At 25.4% G+C, this 24800-nt stretch overlaps 3 protein-coding genes across 10 annotated transcripts; 2 read left to right on the forward strand and 1 right to left on the reverse strand.

The window, feature by feature from the left end:
- Positions 1-233: 233 nt before the first annotated feature.
- LOC107174011 (uncharacterized) lies at positions 234-7123 on the forward strand. 2 transcript variants are annotated; one of them, XM_015524800.2, is made up of 9 exons: positions 234-653; positions 2474-2589; positions 3035-3184; positions 4250-4322; positions 4404-4567; positions 4666-4777; positions 4866-5086; positions 5457-5625; positions 6308-7123. In XM_015524800.2, the coding sequence occupies exons 1-9, from the start codon at positions 632-634 to the stop codon at positions 6412-6414; spliced, it is 1134 nt and encodes a 377-aa protein (XP_015380286.1). In that variant the 5' UTR covers positions 234-631; the 3' UTR covers positions 6415-7123. The 2 variants fall into 2 exon arrangements, with proteins under 2 accessions (XP_015380286.1, XP_015380288.1); XM_015524802.2 differs by having other exon boundaries at positions 235-672.
- Positions 7124-9425: 2302 nt separating this feature from the next.
- On the forward strand, positions 9426-15032 carry LOC149057164 (uncharacterized). The gene is made up of 2 exons (XM_089223336.1): positions 9426-10144; positions 12241-15032. Exon 2 carries the CDS (start codon positions 12357-12359, stop codon positions 15030-15032), a length of 2676 nt encoding a protein of 891 aa, XP_089079462.1. The 5' UTR covers positions 9426-10144; positions 12241-12356.
- Positions 15033-16149: 1117 nt separating this feature from the next.
- LOC107174013 (uncharacterized) lies at positions 16150-24039 on the reverse strand. 7 transcript variants are annotated; one of them, XM_089224318.1, is made up of 11 exons: positions 23784-24036; positions 23145-23274; positions 21243-21464; positions 21012-21168; positions 20004-20893; positions 19528-19623; positions 19376-19461; positions 19003-19064; positions 18279-18317; positions 17822-17910; positions 16150-16208 (listed from the first exon to the last, which is right to left on the reverse strand). In XM_089224318.1, the coding sequence occupies exons 2-11, from the start codon at positions 23154-23156 to the stop codon at positions 16203-16205; spliced, it is 1659 nt and encodes a 552-aa protein (XP_089080444.1). In that variant the 5' UTR covers positions 23157-23274; positions 23784-24036; the 3' UTR covers positions 16150-16202. The 7 variants fall into 7 exon arrangements, with proteins under 7 accessions (XP_089080444.1, XP_015380291.1, XP_015380296.2 ...); XM_015524805.2 differs by having other exon boundaries at positions 17735-17910; positions 23784-24035; XM_015524810.2 differs by lacking the exon at positions 16150-16208 and having other exon boundaries at positions 17389-17910; positions 19528-19620; positions 23784-24039.
- Between the last annotated feature and the right edge of the window lie 761 nt (positions 24040-24800).

The raw sequence follows: 24800 nt of genomic DNA on the forward strand, positions 1-24800 counted from the left end.
TTGGACATATCAAGCTGAACATTTTTCGTGTACACAGCACACGCGTACAGTGAAAACCTGCCTTTGATGAAAAAATTCAACGCTGTCATTGGAAGAATCTAGCGGTTGATACACGGTAAGCTATTGTGTTACCGTTGCATATGACCATGCCACAGAGGAGAAACGTGATAACATTATCTATTCGGTATTCCTTAGGTTGAAAATTCTAGAATGATTATGTAGTTATACCAGTAGTGGTTACATTCAATTTGCGGAACATAGTTGACAATATTTTTTTTGTTTACACCACGGCCATGGTTTATTGTTTTATAGCGCCTTCACTAATTGATACTGTTGTAGTGTTGTAGTAGTAATAAACTACTCAAAATTACTATTTGGAGTTAGTTATTCGGGAATCAAAGGCACGTCCGACTGTCTTAGAACCGTTTTTGATTTGATTCGACTTTTGTTCAATATTCCAGTCCACAGATTAGCATAAAACCATCCTACGATCATTACATAGCTCACCGCCTGCCTGGTGCGACTGTGCGAGTGTGTATTTTTCGGTCTGAGGTCTCGCCGAGTGACCTGTTCCGACAATTTACTCGTAAGTCCTTCGTTAACAGGTGATATCGTTGTGGAAAGATCAGCCATGTACAACACTAGAAGTTCAAGTACGGAAAATCTATTTTTGTTAGTTATTTATTATTATTTTTTTTTGTGCTACTCTAGGGACAGACACGCACCCTTTTTGTAGAAACCCCATTGTCGTGGTCTCATCTAACCTACAACTTAACTGATTTTTTTTCGTCTTGTAGACACTAGTCTGCATTATTGTTGTTTCTAGCCACAAATTACCAAAATATGTGATATTTCCATGGCCTATTTGTTCGTCCACTTAATAATGGTTGAATATATTGTATGCACCTCGCCTCCTGTGCTAAAATCCTTTGATTTCCTACGTAATAATAACTTGTACCTAAATATTATATAAAAATAAACTTAAATTTATCCAAATTTATGTTCTTAATTCATAAACTTAATTTAATATTTCTTATCCCAGACTGAATCGAATAAATAAATGCATTTTTAAAGTTAAATTTTAAAATTCTATAATTTCTTATAAGCATGTGCCTACCTTATTGTTGAGCAGTAAATATTATGTAGGTTCTTCATCCTGCCATAGGAACATTTTTTTTTAAATGGTAGGTAGGTAATAATTTCTTAATTTCTACTTCTTTATTTCAATATATTTTATTTAGGTATCTACTTAAAATTGCATTAAATTATAAATCATTTTTTACATATTTTTAAGCTTGAATGAATGACTTGTTTGTGACCAAATTCTCATACAATTAAAAAGGCCTCCACTGTGCGCACATTATAATATGTTAAGCTTCAATCAATGACAGCTTAAATATTTTGAATTAAAACATACTAAGTACCTATTGTATTTTTGGTATTTACTACAATCTTACCTATAGGTAGTTGGTCGTTTTAATAAATTAATAGTTAACTACATTTTGCATTAAAATAATATATATTTGGTATTCTTTTAAAAATATTGTCATGACTATAAATAATATACTATGTGACTATTCTCATTTATTTTTTCAATCTTGAATATTCATAACCTAACCTAACCTATGTAACTAACATGAATACGTAATTAATAAAATTTTGACTTGCGAATATAACATATTTTCCTTTTCTATGATTAGTTTAGGTCATTTAATCATGTAGGTTCGGAAAAACACCTTAAAGGAATTTTAATATACTGAAACTAATATTATCAAATACTATATATTCTCATAAGTAAATTGTTAATTTAATAAATATTGTATATAAATAATAATTTAGTCATTGAAATTAATAATAGGATTATGATAGGATTATTTACTCCCTAAAATTTAGTTTAAAAATTGTTATCTTAAAGAATCTAAAAATTATTCGGTAGAATGATGAGTGGCTAGTGCAAAACTAGCGGTGACCACTGCTATAGTGGAGTTATGTATCGTGATGATTAAGTAAAATACATTTGACATTGTTTGATTAGATCTTTGTAAAATAAGTTTAAAGGTACCATATAATTTGTTGATACCAAAACACTATTATTTTGAGATTATTTTTCTGTAATTTGTATAAAAATTTGTAAACAGAGTTATTGTAATATGCAAGAAATTCCTAATAATGGTGATTTAATATAATTATTTTTTTTTTAAGAGGAAACCCGCCAGAAATATAGGGTATGAGATGGTACTTTGGGGGTTATTTTTGTAGATTTTTGAGTTTATAGAATTGTCTGTGTATTTGTGACAAGGATATGTTACTAAAAATCTAGGATGGTCATCCATCCGAGAGCTTGCAAATGCAGCCGGTACGTACGCTCAGTGCATTTCCTGAGATTGAGCGTAAGACCACGCTTCACCAAGCCACTTAATTTAATTTTAATGCTTCCTAATAAATGATTAATATTATTACTTTTATTTTTTAGGTGGTGGTAGCCACGGTAATCAGTATAATATCAGAAAGGTTGAAACTTTCAAACAACAACAACAACCACAGCAGCAGCAGCCAACAATTATTAATATGGAAAATTGTATAACACCAGTAAGCTTTTAAAATAAGTTTCATTGTTATCGTCATTATTTATTTGATATTTATTTTGATGCTGAAAATAGATATTATTTAATCTATTTCTCTATAGGTGATAGATCAAAGGTTTTTTTTCTGGTACTAAAACTATTATAAATATTTAAAAGAACGAAAAAAGAGTTTTTAATTTTAATTCTTTAATAATTAAAAGAAAAAATGCTTCGATCGATTACTAGTAAAACAAACAATTCCAAAGCTGTTTTTGGAAAATAACTCCGACCATCCAAAGCCCCACGCTGTTGTCTCACTCTTTGCTACATTTCTATACTTTAACACCGGTATCCAATCCCAATAATTAGCTTTTTGTTTTCTTGCCACAAAAATATTTGTGATAATAATATATTAATATTATTTACTTTATCGTACTTAACATAAAAATTATATTTGCTTTTATTTTTAGAAAACAACTAGTCAAATGAAAAACCAAGTTCAACAACAATTCATGCCCTCGCATGATGTACCATTGCAATCAACATGTCCCAAACCAGATGTTGAAACTCAAATACCCCCAAGCTCGGTTACTCAAACATCTCCTGTTAAAGATGTTAAGGTATACAGTTATGTTTTTACATTTAACCATTGCAATGGTCACAAACTCATATTTATATATAAATATATATATATATATATATATAATAACTAACACCACTAATCTTAAAAATATACAAACATTTTTACCATTGCCTTGAGCAATATTAATTTTTGTATAGTGAATACTAATTAGTAATTACTTTTATGTATTTAAAATTAAAGTTTTATTTAATATGACGCCAAACCATTAATATTTTTATTGATTTATAAACTAATAACATTGCAAAATACATGTCTATATATTCTGACTGATTTAAATTTCCCCATAGATTTTAAAATTACAGTGCATCTATTTCAGAGTCATAGTGCAGATTTGATCAATCCATATCATTTTTGGATTAGAGATTGAGAATATAATTCTTGGGGCATCTTGCCTAAACGTGAGACAGCTAAGCTTAAAATTTGTTGCGGTGATGTAAATTCAGTATGGTTGAAGCTATTACTTGTTGCCAATACTCTTAATTTTTATACAAATATAGTATTCCTTTATGATAACCTAGTATTATTAATTAAAATAAATTATTCAAAATAAAAATAATTTGAGTTTTTTTAGTTTCATTTAATTATTAATTTAACTAATTAATCATATTTTTATAATTTAAATTTATTGTGATTGGTAACTTGTAAACCCTACTATTAATTTGATGGTATTTATTATATCATCTGACCAATAGGATTCTATATATATACTAATAATGTGTTTATTTAAAATCCAAGTCAATGATATTTTATCATCATTTGTGATGGATTGTGTCTTAGCTTTTTTGGTAACTACATAGACCTTGGCAGATCAAATACTGTCCTCTTATAATAATAATAATAATAATTATTATTATTATTTTTATAATAATTATAGTTAATATAATTAAAATATAATAATGTTAATTAATTAATATTATTATTATTATTTATGCTAAATTATTTTGATGTATTATCTGCTAAAGTATATGTGTTTTGCGCTAACTGAAAATACTTCTTCGCTGCGTTTTTAAAAATTGCTTATGTTGTCTCATTGTATATATAGAATAAACAAATAAAGCTTGAAAAAGAAACATCAATTAGCGAGAAGTCAGATATAAAATGGCCCATCAAACGAAGTATGCAATTCTTCTTAAATTACATTTTTATTAATTATTTTTTTTATTTTTTTTAATTTATAAAATTTATTTTTATGTTAGAAATTAATAAAAAAGAAAGAAAAAAGCGCTTAAATGCTCGAATGCGTCGTTTAGTAACTCCTAAAAGTCCATTAATGGTCTTCTCTGAGTTGTTTAAAGATGTACCAATTCAATTACAAGAGCAAACAATAAATAATGTTATGGGTTACACTGCTACATTTGAGGTAAGATGTTGAGATATAATTGAATTAAAAAACTTAATTTTTTTCTTTATTTGTATTATAATAATTATCAATCTTCGTTTAAAAAAAAAAAAATGTAGATTGATGGGCAAAGGTATACTGCAAATCACGTTTCCAAGACTCAAGCCAAACAAAAGGCATGTGAAAATTTCTTGCGCATTATGTTGGCCAAAAAAATAAGTGAGCGATCTGGTAGGTTACAAATGTTGAACTAGTTAACTTTTAATATTGCTGAATATAATATAGTATAGGTATTATATATTGTCATATATTTAATTAGAAAAAAAAGAAGAATCTCCCATGGAAACAGAGATGGAAGATGGAGAAAATGGTATTGTTTCTAAACCTAAAGGACCCCCACAGGAGGATTTCCCATGGCCACATTTCGCTTCATTAGCTATGCATAACTTAATACATCAATGGGAACTGCAGCCTGTTTCAAAAGCTATTAATTTACAAGAAGAACAATCAAATGCCATAAAATTGCAACCAAAGTCAAAGGTAAATAATCATTTATTTACTATTTACAATTTATTCTTAAGAGGATGCCACATCTGCATGAGTTGTCTCCGTCTTGCAAGTGTGTAACATAACAAATTTTACGCTCAGCGGTTCCAATTTGTTAGTTTAAAATTTAGAGTGAATTTACCTTTTATAAAAATTAAAGGTAATATTATTATCTAGGTTATTGCAGAGGCTTTTGATTATATTTTAATTATTAAGCAAATTATGAGTATTTTAAGATATACAAACAATTTACAATTTTAAAAATACTTAACTCGTGAGCTATACTTTGATTGTTTAGTTGATATACACATGTATACCACACTATTTTATAATTTTATAACTCGTGTTTTTATTTTAATTTTAGGCAGGTGCTATGAGAAAATTTCCTGATGACCCAAGGAATTGCAATCCAATACAATTAATAAATCAAATGAAGCCTGGTGTCAAATTTATTGAAACTATTATTAGTTCAAAAACACCATCAGTTTTTCAAGTGAATTGTGAAATAGATAATGTTCCATTTAGTGGACAAGGTAGTTTTTTTGAAACAATATTATTCTACTGTTTTACTTGTGGAACTTTTATTCCAATTAAAGTTTCAAAATTCCTTTTTATATAAAATGTAATAGTATGATATACAAGATGAACAGAAAGACCTAATAAAAAAATATGCTAATTAAATGTATGACAAAAATGTTTAGTATTTTATGATAAATAAATAATTTAAGAAATATACTCATGACAGCAAATTCTCAAAAATCATATTTTTTTTAAGTTATAACATTCCAAATTAATTTAACTAAAAAATAAACTACTTGACTTAGATAAATCTTTTTACCATCAAAATTGATCTTATAATCAGATTCACAAATAGTATATTTTGAATTTATCAAAAAAAAATGTTTTATTTTCAGTACTATAAAATAAACTAAAAAAAATTACTATAAATGTAGCGTTATGGTCACTTAATGAAAAAAAGTAATTTCTATCTGTTACACCTTTTATGATTTTTTTTTTATACTTGTAATCACTTTATTATTTACAGCTTAAATGGTAAAATAGCTTCACTTATAAAAATAAATTCTAATAATAATTTAATTTTTTTTAAATAAAATCTATTCACACGTAAACATAAATAAAAACAAAACATTAATTATGAATACTTTTTTTATTTCTACAATAGTTATCTTATTTCTACTAATTTATATTTTATAGGATCAACGAAAAAGGCTGCTAAGAAGGAATGTTGTATAGCAGCTATCAAATATTTTTGGAAATTTGATTTCCATGCTATAGAAGATAGTTCATTCACTATGAAATAAATATATATAAAATAATTTATGTTTGTTTGTGTACTAGAGAACTTTATTAGTCTACTGTAATTATTTTGTTTTCATATCTTCTAAGGATATTTAGTGGTAATTACTGTATGAACATGTATTACTTGTAATATTTATTACTGTTTCCATTTTAAAAACATCAACTTATACCTATACCTAATATTAAGTTGATTTGAATTCTCAATCCAATAGTTATTAAAATCTAAAATAGATAGGTTATATATCATATATAGCTAATATTGTATATTTTAATACACATTTTGGATATTAATACACTTAAAAAAAAACTTTGTTGTAGGAATACTTATAACATAAATAATTTTCTCTGCAAAATCTAAACCTAGAACCATTGTGTAAAAAGAAAAGATTAGACAGGATCACATTTTTTAATCTTGGGTAGAACAGGGTGTGGGGAAATTAACCAGTTGTACTCTGGACAGTATCTTGAGCTGAAAAAAAATTTCCAAACAACCAATATTTTGGTTCTCAATAATAACTAATAACTAAGTCACAAAAATATAATTATTTTTTTTTATTATTAACTACTGATTAGAAATTGGCTATTTAGTATTATTGTGCACTTTATTGATATTTCTCCATTGAGTAGAGTATGTCATTTTTAATAGTACATTTAATAAGTATAAATGTTTGTTTTTTGCAAATTATAATTAGTGTGTATATTTCTTAAAAATTATTGTTTTATTTTTATTTAACCAAGTGTTCCTGTTATCCTAATATAATTTTAAACATATTTATCTTAGGATTTCTCTTGCTGAGAACTTACTTTTTTTATTAATAAGTCTAAAACATCATTTTTATAAATTATAAGTATACTTTTTATTGGCAACTAAGTTTTCAATTATTTTAGCGAACCCCAATTTTTTTTTTAAATTATGGCATATTTAAAAAAAAACTTATTTTCTATTTTTTTTTTTTATATATAAAAAAATTTCATGTGTGTAAGTATTGATATCTAATATAATGATAGATGTATGAATAATTATCTAATGATTACTATTTAAGTATAAACTGATGAATAACCACAATATTTTAGATTAATCTACAACCTTGTAACCCTGAACAATTAAAGACTAGAATACTGATAAAATGCTCCCTATATCCTATTACAAAACAAAACAATCGTGTAATAAATTAATACTATAATATACTTAACTATATTGAGCTTTTCAAATTAATACTTCCCTTCCCATATGTTTGTATTACACATTTATGGATATTAATTAGTTAACTATTTTATGTCAGGGTACCATAAAATTTGGTGAATAGGAACAAATTTAGAATAACATATTTACGATCTTAAAATTATTATCTTTAATTTTCAACTTTATATAGTTGTAGGTTGTGACAAATTTTTTTTTTGAATAATTAATCAATTTTTTATCTTCATAAAATTTATTGTAAATTGTACTTCAAGGAAATGGTAACATAATTAGCATTATTTTCCTATTAGTTAAATTTACAAACATATATTGATAATCTTATATTTTAATTATTTTTCCTGACAAACAATTAAATATATATTTTAGTCATGTACCTATTTCTTTATAATGTACTCAAACAAAACGCTAGGAGCTTATTATATTATATTAACTAATAACGGCAAATATGGTAATAATTTTAATGGTATTTACAGATCGATGAGTAATGTAACAATAAAAGTATCCACATTTTCATATTATTAAAATTACTTCTATAGCTTTTATTTTGTTCATTTTAGAAACTAGATACTAAACATAGCAAATATGAATAAATATATTGACTTTATAATGATTTTTTTTTTTTCTTTACCGCAGAAAATGTGCTGATCGTTAAATTCAACAGAGATTTTTCAAAGTAAATTGGATCTATAATACTTTTAAAAATATTTGGGAAATGTAAAAAAAAATATTACAATTTTAAAATTATAATTAAAATAATTATTGGTATATAATATTAAAAATTAACTGAGTTATTTAATTTAATAAATTAACTTTTCATAATATGAAATGTAGAAATATACCTATATTATATTTGTATATACCTGCTATTTTCAGCATTGATTTTTCAACAAAAGTTACATTTTTTTACATAAATATATTAAACTTCTATATTAAAACCTACTACCATAAGTATAATATTACCACCAAAAACTTTTGTCTTATATAATAACTAATATTATTATTTGACATTAGTATTCTTATGTCGGGACTTTCGGGTTGCATGAAAAATTAATGAATTTAATGTTTCAATAAAATGAAATTAATCAATCGTGGGCCATTAAATCATGTTTAACGTTAGGTAGCTTACTATATAGTCGCAAACAAGTTTAAACGAACCAACTAAAAAATAAATGCATTAATTTATTAAAAGAACGTAAACGGGTTTCTGTTTTGATCACTGGACGTGAACGAATTTATTTTTTTTGTCATCTCTTACTACAGACAACGCAATACACGTTATCAGGTATTTTAAAATTATTATACGTCTCGATACGAGATACTCTAATTTTATCTCAGATAGGGTTTTTTAAGTATCCATCTTAAATATTACTAGGTTAGATATTGACCAGCCTTGTCTACAGAGCCGTGTGTTATAACTAGGGGCCGGAATTATATTCTTTTGCATATTTTTTTTTTAAGGCTATACAGTCAGACGGGGATTCAAAATCTTTACAAATCATGATGAAACCGATTAATCAATGGCAAAAGTTTTTTTTAGCATATTTGAGAATATTTCGTACAATAAAGAATATTTGAGAATATATCGATTCATTTTCCCGTGACTTCAGTTGACGTGGAACATTCATTTAGCACGTATAAAAACATACCTACAGACCGTCGTACAAATATGACACTAGAATACATCGAAAAAAATAAAGTTATTGTTAACTGGTTTCAAAAATGTCCATAATTAAAAATACTTTACTGTCATTAATATAATTTAATCAATTTTTTTTAACATTTATTATTTTGCATATAAATGAATATTTTTATTTCAAGAGAATATAGATTAATAAAAAACTTATTTTTTGCATATTTTATTATGATTTCTAAAGAATATTACAAGAATATTTTCAACTTTTTTAGCATCTTATTTTGGCTATTTTGAAAGAATATAATTTCAGCCCCTAGTTATAGCTATTTGATTAGCCCCCTTAGCCCCTCTCCCCATGCTAAGCATATGTCGTGGGTTATATTATATAAATGCGTAGTGCAATTATTTGAACATTACGTGACAAAAATTACCATTTTTGTTTTCTAGCGTGCCATGAAAAATATTATTTATTATATATTTATATGGGCATATTATTATGTAATAAAAATATTTCAACTTTTCAAAATCTTTTCGCGAGCCACCTAGGGCACGGCGTGCCATGGATTTGCCATCGCTAATATAGTAAATCCGCACGTCCTCGCTAATCGTCATCGTTGTTGTAATAACAAAATCATTCATCACTCACCGATGAAAATATGGTAGAGACGTTATAGAGTATCTATGTGGGTACCTACATAATATTATTAATTTTTAATTTTTTACTATAATTTAATAATAAGATGCCTACTTAAATACGCCGTAATAATAATATTAATATTATTCAATAGGTATGCCTTTCAAATATTCAGTTTTACTGCCGACGCGACGTACCTAGATATAATGGAAAAGACATTTTACCTGAAAGTTTATCTAATCCACAAACACTAGAAAATTATAGGTAATACATTTTATTTATTTATTACGTTGGTTAGGTTAGGTAAAATAAGGTATTATTGTTATTATTTATTACAAATCATTTTTGAGCTGAATATTATTGATCAATATAATTACCGCCTATTATATTATTAATTATTATATTCATGATTTTATTAAATGGGTGTACCTATATTACATTTAATGTTAGGTACCTATATTTATTGATTTAGTTCTTGGAGATGAACATATTTCACTCATTATCATATGATCAGTGGTGTAGCTATTTAGTGAGGGGGGGGGGGGTACATTGTGGCCCAAAACTTTTTTTTTATATTATAATGCGTAGGGAATGTATGATATATCAACGCTACAAGGCTACAACCATATATAATAGCTATGTTAACTGATCAAAAAGATTAAAAACAATAATTGATGTATCAGATAGCCAGTAAGAGGGTAGTAGTTATTGATTAACTATCAAAAATTATATCTTGCTTAGTAAATAGTATTTATATTCAGAATCGGACGACTCATAATAATTGTGATTTGGGGCCCAGACACAGTATAGTTTTTAATTGGCCCCAACACAAAACACATACAGACTTCATAAATAGATTTAACTGCCAGTTAATTGCAATAAAATATTATTTTTTTTTTTAGTTAAAAAATAATTTATTAGCTACTTAAAAATAATTTATTGTTAACAGGTACATATAATAGGTATAATTATTTAAAACAAACAATTTTAAACAAATTGGTATACATAGAATAGAAAAAAAATCAATAAACATAGGTACCTAAGCAGTGTTTGGCGAGTTCCTTATAAAAAGGAATTCGTTCCGTTCCTCGTTCTTTTTAATAAAAAAAAGAATTTGTTCCGTTCCTTGTTCCTTTTTAGTTCCAAATAAAATAAAAATTTTTATTTAATCATACATTTTTTTCATTCATAGACATACTTCGGTACTTTACTTTTTAATTATACTTATACTAGTTAAACATACCTACAAGTACATATTTTATAATTTACTATTTAGTTTAAAAATATAAATACTGATACACATATATTAAATGAAATATATACTGTAGTTTTTTTTTTTATTCATCTTTATTTTTTTAAACAATATAAATTAATTATATAACAATAGAAATAGACTATACTGTAAGTACTATAATCTAAAGAAGAGAACCTAGTACCTACCTAATTAGTAATTACTAATGACGAACTTTAACAATTAAGTTCGATACCTACTCAGTACTCGATAACGATTTACTCTAAGAAAAAAAATATTTTAAGTAATTAATATTATTTATATATCTGTGTAAATTGGAACTCGAAAGGAACGAACAAAAATTCGTTATTTTTCCTTGAAAATAAGAACCAACTCGTTCCGTTCCTCGTTCTTTTTTAATATAAAGGAACTCGTTCAACGTGCCGTTCCTTAAAAAAGGAACTCGTTCAGGAATCCGTTCCTTTTGGAACTCGTTCCTTCCAAACACTGTACCTAAGTAACTAGTAACTATATATATATATATATATATAATTATATGAACTATAAATTATTATAAAAATTGGATGCCCTTTATTGTTTCTTTAATTTATTGCTAGAAGATCCTAATATATTAATAAATAATAATTTCATCTTTGTTTATAAGTTGATTGATATGTTTTCACCAAAGTGACAAAATAAAGGATCCAGATATTTATGGAACCACCCCCTCCCATCATCCTTCAAAAACAAAATCATTATGAGGCCACATGATCATGATGTATTTCTCTCATATTATTATGTTTGACATTTTTTTTCGTCTAGAATATATTTTAGGAGTTTATTGTAAGGGCCCCACAATGGTGGTAGAGCTATTGAACTTGGAGTTCAGGGGTCAGTTGAAATGAAATGGTTATTTTTGAAATTTCGATAGGTATATAGGTACTATACTATAATATATTAAAAAATATTTTATAAGAGTTCTCAAAAACTAAAGGGCCAACAATTTGATGGGGGGAGGTTGTTGTATGTGTTTATTAAATTAAATTAAATAGACATAAACTAATAATATTTTAATCAATTAAAATAGTTTAATAAAAATAGTTAGATGAAAGTTCTTGTATTTTTTCAGACACATAATAAAGATTATTGTAAGCAAACTCAAACATATGAAAAAAAAATGATAAACTTAATGAAGATCTTCAACAATCATTTGTTAGCATACATATTTTTCATTCCAATCTATAAATGATGAGCGTTGTCAACAATTCCAGATCACTATTCAAATCAATAGATACTTTAAACTGCGAAACCAGTAATTCATCCAACATAATTAAGAATATAAATCTTAATACAGATAAAACTGCAAATTTAAATCAACCGACTGATGCATTTGACTATTATAGTTTTTCTTCAGATACAAACGAAATGTATTATTCAGATTCTGAAGGATCAAAATTGTTGATCTTACCTCAACAAAATGAATTTGTACATAATGTGGCTAATGTGCCATCCGCCTTACACACTCCTTCTAGTTCTGATTCCGATATTGATTATTGTAAAATGATGAATAACAAACCCATAGCAACCAGCAGTCCCTTAAGTAATCATCAAAATAAAATTAGAAATAAATATTACTGGGAAAAAACTTCTAATAAAAAGCTATCAGTTAAACTCAAGATGTCTAATAATGATAGTAAATCAAAATCAAGTAAGGTTAAACATAATAATAATTCTGATACGACAATTTCTTCATATACAGCACATTTCACTAATACATCTAATTTATTACATAAAACTGCCTCACCAAAATATAACAGTCCGTTAGTTGGTTCTGAAAATCAAGAAATAACTGACAAACATACAAAACATACAACTTTTAATAGTATAAAACAAGTTTCTCAGAAAACTTTGAATGATGTGACAAACATATTACACACGAATCAATCCCAAACAACTATACAGACGTCCAATGTCACGACAAACACGACGTTGAATAGAAAAAGTAAAAATTCATTTCAGTTAAATTTGGTATCGGACAAGACAATAAATTTAAATCTAAACGAATCAAATAAGATAGATCTAGTGTATTCATTGAAAAATGAAAAAAGTTCAACGAGAAATAAAACTAATGGAAATCAAACAGTTCATAAAAATACAACAATAATATCTAATAAATCACAGTTGACTAACAATATCAATAAACATTCAACATTTGATGAGAACTATCTGAATAACACTGATCTATCAGACATCTTTCAAATGGAATTGAGCTTAAAAATGTTTTCTGGAAATATTGTACCATACTTGAATAGTATGAAGCATGAGATATTACAAATAATGAATAAGTGTATGTATAAACGCGATGGACAGATAATTAAAAGATCAAAACATATTAATGAAATCATTGAAAATATTCACAATGTGATGAAAGCAAATAGCATGTACAATTGTATTGACTCTTCATCAAATAAAAAAGATTATTCAACTATACCATTTGTAGGGGTTGATTTGAATAATTTAAATGTATTAAATGATAAGTTGGAATGTATAAATAAAAAACTGGAACAATTTAAATTCCCATTATGCGATAACATAGTGAATGAACAAAAAGATAAATCAACAAATCAGTTTTATGTGCAAAATGATTTTTTGGAATTCAATAAGTCTCGTGACGATTTATTATCATCAAAATCTGCAACTGGCAATGCCAATGATGTAATTTCATTAAATAAAACTGCAGCACTTGATTCATCCGGTTGTATCAGAGGACTAAATACATCAAATTCTTTACTACAACCTGTTAGTGATTGCATCGATATTAATGAATCATCTAAGAAACACTTTTTAGACAACTGTAGTTTGCTATGTATGAATGAATTGCCAATAAATGAAATATCAAAAACCATGGCACAAGATTTAAGTAATTTGTCTTATAATGAACCTCTTCTTAATGAATTGGTACCTATAGACAATAATAATTCCGTTAATTTTGAAGGTGTTAACAATAATGATAATTCGGTGGAAAAAAATCAAAATCATTACTGGCTAAGAAATAATCCTAAATCGACTGAACATTATTTTTCGCCTTTTCCTAAAAATCCTTTTAAAACTCAGAAAAAAACATGTATTAAATCAAGATATAACAATATGTTTATTTGTAAGGGAACTGGTAATAATAAAGTTGTTCATCAGTATAAACTCAAAACAGTGTTAAAGGCTGATTCGGATGAATTTATGAAAATAATATGTCCAGATATTAAAAACAAAAAGTCTAATAATAATAATCAAAGTACTACTGTTTTTGATATTTCGAATCTTAAACCTAAAAAAATTGAAAAACCTTGTCGTTGTGGAATATTTCCGTCTCAAGTTCCTACTTCCTGGAATGATTCGTTACATACATCTTTACATAAAAATTTAAATAAACTCCAGTTGAAGAGCCAAGTTCCCGTAAACATTTCAAGTAAAATTAATACCAATGGATTTCTTTTTAACATAATTAAGGTTACTGAAAATTGTGACGATTTGAGGCTTAGACTTACATTGAAAAATATACAAGATTTTATACATTTAGAAATTGATTCTTCTAAGAAAAGTATTAATTATTTGAACCATACAATATTTTTAGCAGTAGATCCTAAATTCAAAATTATTGGATATTTAGAAACAGAGCCATTAACAAATGCATGCATTTATCAAAACAGTCAGCTTTCGACAAATTTAATTGCAGTCAAATTTGGTATATCTAAGTTATGGGTGATGGTTAAATATAGGAATAATGGAATAGCAACAAAATTGTTAAAGCAATTTTGTGACGAAGAAAATTTAAAAACAAATGATATTGCTTTTGCGTTTCATGGAAATCACGGAATTTCTTTTATTAAAAAATACTTTGCAAATAATTCTGTTCTAATTTATTAAAATTAAAACTTTTTTTCTATAAATTTAATTTAATTTTTTTTTTTTGTAAATTACTATTATATATTATAAAATTAAGCATTTTTGAATATTCAATTATATCATTATACAATATTATATAACTATTTTAAAATAAATGTTTGTCATCTTTTGTTTCATATGAAAAAACATTAATTTAATGAAATTAATAATAAAAGTTGTTCTAACGATCATCTTTTTTTTTTTTTATTAGCTTTTAGTTTAACTATTATAACACAACAATCATATAAAATAACATAACTAGATAATAATGAAATATTAAAAACATGTAGAGTTAAAAACAGCAATTATACGATAAAACCAGCCTCCAAAATAAAATTAATAGGTAATCATATTTACGATTATTTCCAAATTGGAGTTGGGGATAGAAGAATGATTGAGGGGGACAATGATGGATTTAAGAGAATTAAATAAACTAATAGGTAGGAATGTAGAGTAAGGATCATAATTAAAATTGTCTAAACGTTAGAACTGAATGAAAAATCATAATACATCTATGTAACAAATTTAAATTATATTGTTTAACATGAATACATTTTTTTTCGGGATACAAAATAAATATTTACTAGTTGTTATTGTTTTGCAAAAAAAAAAAATACAATTAATAACTATCAATAAAAGTTACTTAGCATACAACAACTAATAAATTTAGTTTTTAAATCAACATTTATCTGAATTGATATATGAACAGTATTCTTAACAAAATTTTTTATACAAATCAGAAAACAGTTAGCATCTAAATATGTAATTTATCTATCTTATATATGTAATGTATATATGTTAAATATAATATGTAATTAAGTGATTTTTTTATTAAATTACCTTTTAAGGTAATTAACAGAAAATTAAATATCAGGATACAATTGCCAATTGGTGAACTTAATTTAAAAAATAATGAATGTGATATTACATATTTAATAACAAATTTATTAAGGATGTACATAAATCAGTTGGTACTTGATTAAAAAAATATATAATATGAATAAATGCGCACTGCATAGCATCAAAACATTTTAAGTAAACATAGTTGATAATCATCCAAGAAGACAATTTCAAAATAACATAATATACTTTATGTCCATAGTAATAAAATGCTGCTGCTTCTGTTATGCTGAAGAATATGGTTGTGAATATTTACATCTGTGACCAACATATAAAAATTCATATTTTGGTTAAAAATTAACAATATTCTGTTCTCATAAATAATTGGCGTTACAAATTTCAAATCGGTAGTACAATTGTAAACAAAATAAAAATAACATATTTCTTTGTCTGTTTTACAATAAGAAAATATATGATTTGTATTTGTAAGCCTTAGATTATATTAATATATAGGTCAAACAGTTGCAAAAAGTACTATGTCTGTGATAATCTTATTTTTAATGAATATATATAAAAATTTTACAAGAATTTTTCTTTCAAGTTACAGAAGAGATGTAAAAATGTGATGTAGTAACAAAACAGTGTCTGTTCAACCACTAACAACTTTTTCAACTATTTGACAAATAATGTTACAAAGAAATAATATACATTATAAAACTGAATTAAAAACTTTTCTAAAACTGAGAATAAATATTAAGTCATAATAAATGTGACAAATAAATAAACAAATATAAAAGAATAAAAACATTAACATACAAATTATATAAATGGTCATAACAGTTAGGGCTAGATTACTAGTAAGTATAGTAGACAAAACGTTTAAGTAATAAGTCATATACATGTAAAGATAAATAACTTTAAATATTAGAATTAGAGTTTTAAATGTTTCATATTTGTTTATACACTTATTCAAGATGGTAAATCAAACAATAGTAATATATTTGCATATTGCATTGAAATTAATTAAATTAAAATAGGAATTATTTACAAAAAAAAAATAAAAATAAAAATAATAAACATAAATATAAGTTAAAAATATCAAATTTATAAAAAAATGTTTGACCAATATTTTTAGCAGTTTAAATACAAACCAAATTACATAAAACTACAAAATACCACATATATGATTTGTTTGCTTTTATTTTATAATTATAAATGTAATTGTTTCAATGTATTCTTTTTTTTTTTATTATTGATCTTATAAACATCGACGACAAAGGCCATTAGTTACAGTTATTTATACATACATTTTTATTTTAGATTTAAATTTTACTATACAGATTTGTTTTGCTTAAGAATCTATGTAATTCTTTATTAAAACAACTATGAGTAATAAATAAGTGATTGGAATTGAAAGTATTATAATTTAAAAGTAGGTATTATTGTTTATTGTATTTTTTTATTATTATTATATATATATTGCATAGCCAACGTTGGGTAGTGAAATTCGTAAAATTTATTTTATTCCATTTATGGAAAATAATTTATATTTTTTATTACAAAAAGAATACAGCAGGTACAATAGTCCTGAAAATGAATGAATACTATGAATTTTTATTCTTATAATAAACACTAAATTAAAAATATTTTATTATTGAAACATGAAATTATTTTAGGAATATCTCATAAGTAAAAATAAGTTTTTAACTTGTCACTAGTAAAAATATGTTATCAATCAAATAAGTTAAGAAAAATGTTACTCTGTAGTTTGATCTGAATTGGTTATAATGTAATAAATTTACAAGAGTAAAAAAAGAGTTGCATGTGATTAGGACATCAAATACCTGATCTATATCTGTAACATTAATGTTTTGCCTAATGATCTTCTTTAATTCTTTTTGTTTCATGTTATTATTAGAAACACCTTTTACCCTGAAATGAAGTGGAACTTTCTTGTAATTTCCTTTTAGTCTTTTTGCACACGGATAAGATTCTACTTCATCACTACGATCATATTGATCTAAACAAAAACAATATTTTATTTTTAAAATTACATTACACACTACTCTTAATCTTTATAATTTTTAAGTATGTTGTTACAACAAATTATTTTGAGTATGTACGTACAATTTACATGTATACTATTTAAACATCTGCTAAAATATACCAAATAAGCCAAAAACATTAAAAAAGTAAAATAAAATACATTTTTTAAAGATAATTATTGTGGTATATTGAAATGGTTTCCACAATAGTCATGGCATTAAATATGATACAATATGTAAAAAATTTACAATATGTAAAACCATGAATTCATTGGGCAAGGTTTATTATCAATTAGTCTATTTTTATTTAATATTAATAAAGAAAAAAAATATATGAACTTACTTTCTGAAAGTAAAATGACTTTTCGGCCTTTTGTATTACCTGAAATAATAAAATAAAATTGAATACATATAACAATTTAATATTAATATTATATCTTATATCTAATAAATAAATATAAATATAATCTGGTATGTTCAAAAAATTTGCAAGGTCCAAGACAAAATTAATTGCAAACCTTAAAATACATTTCTATTTAAAAGTATTCTTAAAATACTAACTTTTTTTGGAGTTAGAAATAATATACAGATCTTAAGTAACACCAAAAGTCATACCTAGTAGTTGATATAGACATTATATTTCTAAGAAAATTAAGGCTATAGGTGTGCATAAAATAAACAAAGTTCTGTTGGTTTCTGAAAGTATTACTGTTTTTTCTTGGTTATATATAATATATTCATTATTCAGTATCCGCTTCTCAATAAATGTTTGACTGACTGTAGTAGTTAATTATGACATAGTAATTATTTCATAGCTTTATTTTTTTATGAAACATAAAATGTTTAATGCAATGAAATAATAAAACCTTTTTTATTTTGTTTATTTTAACAAGAGACCAGAAAACTAACAAATAATAAAAAATAAAAATTGCTAGGCCGAGTTTCCCGCTCTCAAAAATAGATCAATCATAATGTTATACTAGTAGTAGTAAATTTAAAAAAAAGTATTAAATGAGAAATTTGAAACTTATAATTAAAATTGATAAAGTGATAAAATAAATACATACTTTCAGTTTGTATTCTTATTTCTGGTTTGTTAGAAGATTTTTTTCTTTTCATTCCATTAGCACTGCAATAAAAATATTAATTAATATTATTTATGATATTTTATAGACTCATTTTCTATGAATTGAAACATCTTATGAAATAGGCAACAAACTTCTTAAAAATATGTTTCCTATAATATTAATTTTTAGTTCATAAGCATTTATGGAAAGGTAAATCAATCTTTCCATAAAACACAAATACTTTTATATATTTAATCTATTGAGTACATTAAAACTTCTATACTGCTAATCCCTTTTAATGTACTAGAAATTATATTTTGAATTTCAAAATTAGGGTTTACAGCTGATATAATATATATACATTTAATACTACCTAGAATCAACTACATCTCTAATTGCAGACTGTAGTAACCGAGTAGGATAAAATGATTCTGATTTTTTCTTTGCATCCAATTGATTCTAGACAAATGATAATTTTTTTATAGGAGCAAGTTAATTAAATATTATAATTTTTTTTTTTTTTACCGTATTTAGTCGAAGAGCTCTCCGTCGTTTTAGTTCTGTTCTCAGATCAACAGAATCAGTCTGTTGTATGGATAAATTTTTAACATCTAACACCTGCTGTTTGAAAACAAATAATACATTAATTAACAAACTAGTAGTTTCAGCAAAGAAAAAGAAATCAAAACTTAATGAATATTTAATATTTAATTTCTATTTTTTCTTCAATTTAAATAACCAGAAATACAATTATTATGTTATTAGTCCAAGTAGAAATTTAAACTGAAATTAAAGAAATAGACAATAAAACAGATTTTAATGTAAATTGTTAAATACTTCTATTAATAGATAACTTTTCATTTCATTTTTGATCAATATTTTTAGTCTACTTCTTTGATCTGAGTCTAAATTGCTACTAAAAGTGGTTTTTTTCTAAATATTTTTTTCCTTCTTTAAGATGTTGTTTTGGCTTAGTTAAATTCAAATGTTCTTTTTCTTACTTCTAAAAGAGGATCAAATGAACTCATTTTCACTTGTTTGACAACAGATTCAAGTTTGGCTGTTTTCGGTAAGTGATCATTATTATCAGCATATGGAATAGTAGAAGATATTTGCCTTGGTCTCATCAGTTTTTTTATTGCCATTGGGCTATTTGATTTTGTATTAGCAGAGCCATTATCTGGTGATCTTGATTTCCTCTTGAGTGTGGATATACTTTCTTCATTAAATGGAGATTGTCTTCTTTTATTAGGAGATATGACTTGTGATGAAAAATTGCATGTTTGTTTTGTAGTAGAGGAATGATTTTGAGAATTTGGGGGAGAATATTGTATTGGAGATATAACTTTTTCTTTAATTGGTGATAACCTTTTTGGAGATACTGATTTGCATTGAAACTTTGAATGACTTATCGTGGTAGAACATCTATTTAAATATTTAGTATAAGGAGAGATTGATCTCTTTATATTAGGCGGCATTGGAGATTTCAATAAGTTACATTGAGATGGAGAGTTTGTATTTGTTTCAACAGTAATTTCTGATTCAAGTTTTTTTTTAGATGGATTTAACTGTGATTTACTTTCAATGATCTTAGATTCATTTAATACAATAGGTTCATTTTTTTTATCATTTAATTCAGTAGCTTTTTTTACTTCATGATTATTTTTTGTTTTTAGATTTGAACTTTCTTTGATATCTTTACTCACTCCATCAGCAATTTCAGCCTCTATAATATCCATTAATTTGTCGAGATCATCTAAATCTTGATCTTTTTCCCCCAATGATAAAATATCACAATCATCTGATTCTTCTTTTTTATTTATTTCTGGTTCACTATCTTCACTTTCTTCAGAGTCAGATTCATGTTCTAATCTGCTGAATTTAGTGGTAACTAGGAAAAAAAATGTAACATATAATTAAAATTTTATTTCATTGATATATAAAATTAAGATTTTAAAACAAATCTTGATTATTAAAAAAACTATAATTTTAATGATTTACATACATACCTTCATTACTTGAATCATGAATATTTGGTGATTTTTTATCCTCAGAATTAAGCACAGGGCCAGAATCAGTAAAATCAGAGCAAAAATCATATTCAATATTAGATGGTACAATAGCTATCAAATTTCTATTGGGATGAAATGACTTTTTTAAATTTACCTGTAAATCAAAGTAATTTGGTAGGTATTAATTAACAGTATAATTACAATGTACTTTAAAATTTAAAAACTTACATGTCTGTTATGTCTCAATGAAAATTTACTGGACAATTTATTTGATGGAGGAAACCATCCTTCATTGTTTCTTGAAGGAGTATTATAGGAACTACTACGAGAACTATGTGGCAAACATTTAACTGATTTACTACCCCTAGTATTAATTGGTAAGAATGATTTATTTTTTAACGTCATAAGAGCAGCTAGCCTTAAATTGTCAACATCATCTTCATCAATGCTCTACAAAATACATACTAGGTATATTTAGTTTAACATAATACAATAAAATCATGACATTTAACTCATTTAAGATCTACATTAATTACTAAAATCAATAATAGATTACATTTATATTTTTATTAACAAATATTAAAGTGAAATATAAACTTTGATTTTTTTTTTAAATTAGATACCTATCTATTTAAAACTAATTAAAATAATGGAAAAATAAAAACTGTTATATTTAATTATAGTTGTACATACAGGTGAAGCAGGGTGAGCAGTGTGCTTTAATTCCACTGGACCCTGATCATCCCGAAAATACTGGCCAAGACAGACTAAAGCCGCTAATCATTACAATGTACTAACCCTATAGATTGTGAAATTAATATTTTTTATTAGATATTTTAACTACATTACATTATTTACATTTTAATAATTAAATTAAGATCCCACTAAACCAATATAAAATTAAAATGCATAATAATTTTTAAAGTAGTTATGTGGATAATTATAGGGTTGCCAACTTTTATAATTTCAAAAACTACACCTACTGAAAACCTTTTTTTATGATAAAATAATGAATGATTATAAATAATTAATTTTTATATTAGTTTATTACTATGTTTCTCATATTACAATATTAATAAGTAAAAATATATTATTTGAACAAATACATTTAGTTTTATTTATTTCATTTAAATTTTGTGTTACAATTAGTTTCAACAATTATGTAAATAAATAATTACCTAATATAATAAATTAAGTTAATGTATATTAATTAAGTGCTATGCTTTGCTATTTTTAAAGTTGTATTTTTTCTCGCTTCTTGCCGCCTTTATAAGCTTTCTGTTTCCAAAAATTCACAAAATATTATATTATCTTTGAGTATATAATACCTACTTGTCGCTATTGCATAAATACATCAAGTGACTTAGGAAAAATCTGGACATTTAATAATTTATGTCATCCAGTTGAAACGTATAAATGTACACTGGACAGGAATCAGAAAATCTGAACTGTCAGGGCAAAACCTGGACGGTTGACTACCGTATAGATGGTGCACAAAGGTAGACTACGCAGGGCTCATAATTTAATATTGCATCGAACCGATGAATCCGTAAATTAGGATGTGGGTATATTTATTCTATAGTAGGTAGGTACCTATATCAGTGGCACAACTAGACATTTTTCATCGTGATGGGGGGGGGGGGGGTCCGAAAAAATTAACTATCTTAGTATAATACAATACATCATAGTATTCATGAAATATTTAAGAAAATAAATTATAAGTAAATGGTCGAGATATGAGAAAATGGGTTTGTAAAGATGTCCAATGACCTCAATTAGAAACTATGCACACACTTCGGTATTATAATATAATAAATTTGGTATGGCCACTTATCAAATCATTGTCTATATTTTTGATTTGTAAAGTATTCAATCATATAAGGTAGGAACAACTTAATCAAAAATTGTATCATTCATAAATAAACACTAAAATTATAAAACCGGTTGTAATACCTATGCCATCAAAACATCAAAAAAATAATCTTTAAATATGTATTCGAAAAATATGCACTAAAAACTCGTGTTGTTCTATTCATGAAGTCGTCATTAAATTTAAAAAAATATCATTTAAGAGGATTAAACCTACCTGTACTATATTAATTAATCAATTACATTTTGTTTTTTACTCACATTATAATCCATACTTTGCAGTCGTATTACTTGTATTGATTGTTAAGAAATAAAATAATACTGCCAATTCCTTATAATATGTTGATACTTGATTTACGAAACGATGTTGAACTACCTAACCATATACCTACTTGAAAGTATAAAAAAAAAATAGATAATTAGCACTAGACTAGGATTTCTTGTCCGTTTAGGCGTTCCGTTAATCATTATCGCGAATATTAATTAATATCAACACACTAACACAGAATATTAATTAATATAATTAACCCTTGAACATTATTGATTGATCGTATTTGTAGACTGATCAGTGATCGGTGACTGGTGAATACCTATAACGGCCAACAGACTGAGCAGCGCGCCAAATGCTAATGCTCATGCTCCCATGGGCACAATTAATATTACAAAATTAATATACACAAAATATTTTGTCATTTTGCCAGTGCCACAGTGGAAGAAACGAAAAAAAATTTAAAGACACAATGCCGTTGCGACTACATAGATATACTAACATGTAAGTATGTAACTATTGTAACTATGTAAGATTATTAATATTATAGATTTTTAATTATAATCATAAAAGATAACTATAATATATTTTATTATTAGTTTTAGACATTATACGCTGCAAATACAACTTACTGTGGCGCGGTCTGTTGTTCTGTAACTCTTTAGTGTTTCAGTGTTTGATTTTGATACAAGTAGATAGTAAATACATCACACCATAGAGATGGACAATAAATTTAATCTATTATGTTGTAGTGTGGTTAGATTCTAGATAACTATTCCTGTCTGTAGTCTGTTATACCTTATACGTTTTGTATTGAATTGAAATAATATAATAGCCGTGTATAGAAATTACAATACTCTCTATAATTCAGTTTAGTGTTATTTTGTCATGCCACCATGCAATAACCATTACCATATTAACGAACTAAACTCAAATCTTAAATCGTGGTTAGTAGCTAGGTAGCCTGCCTGGTACTTGGTAGGTACTGATTACTGATTACCAACTTAACTGTATCGCATATTTTATTTATGTGCCTATCTCATAGACACAATATGACTATAATTATTTATAATTCAATAATTCATCATAGAGTAAGTTGTATAACTGGTACTTGTATATGTATTATGTAATACTTGCTATTACAATACTAACAATAATATTGTTTTATGCGTAAATCACGGGTTAGTACCTACCTATAATACTTGGCTCTCCCCCCAAAACAAAAAATTTTACTGACTTTCGAAATTGAATCAACGAGTTACCAAACTTTATTATCAGCGAGCTGATTTTAGTAAATTGATTAACTAATAATATTAGGACTTAAAGTTTTTTCATATTTGTCTAGAAAAGTCGCAGAACAATGTGATTTATGTAGGTATAAAATATATGTTTCATAACGCTTTATAACATAATATACATATAGTATAATAATATAAACATTATTTATTTACAATTAAACATTAAAATTATTTTTAGCATATTATAAAGTTATTATAATATACGTATAAATTTTAGACAAATTAAGAGCATGTACAAATTTAGATAATGTTGATATTAAATATAAATCTGTTAAAAATATAATTTTATGAATAATGTCTACCGTCTACGGTCTACCTTTATAACATACCTAATTTTAATAATATAATTTA

The sequence above is a fragment of the Diuraphis noxia genome, unplaced genomic scaffold, assembly GCF_037042655.1.
Source record: "Diuraphis noxia isolate RWA-SAM2 unplaced genomic scaffold, SU_Dnox_SAM2 contig0003, whole genome shotgun sequence".
NCBI lineage: Eukaryota > Metazoa > Arthropoda > Insecta > Hemiptera > Aphididae > Diuraphis > Diuraphis noxia.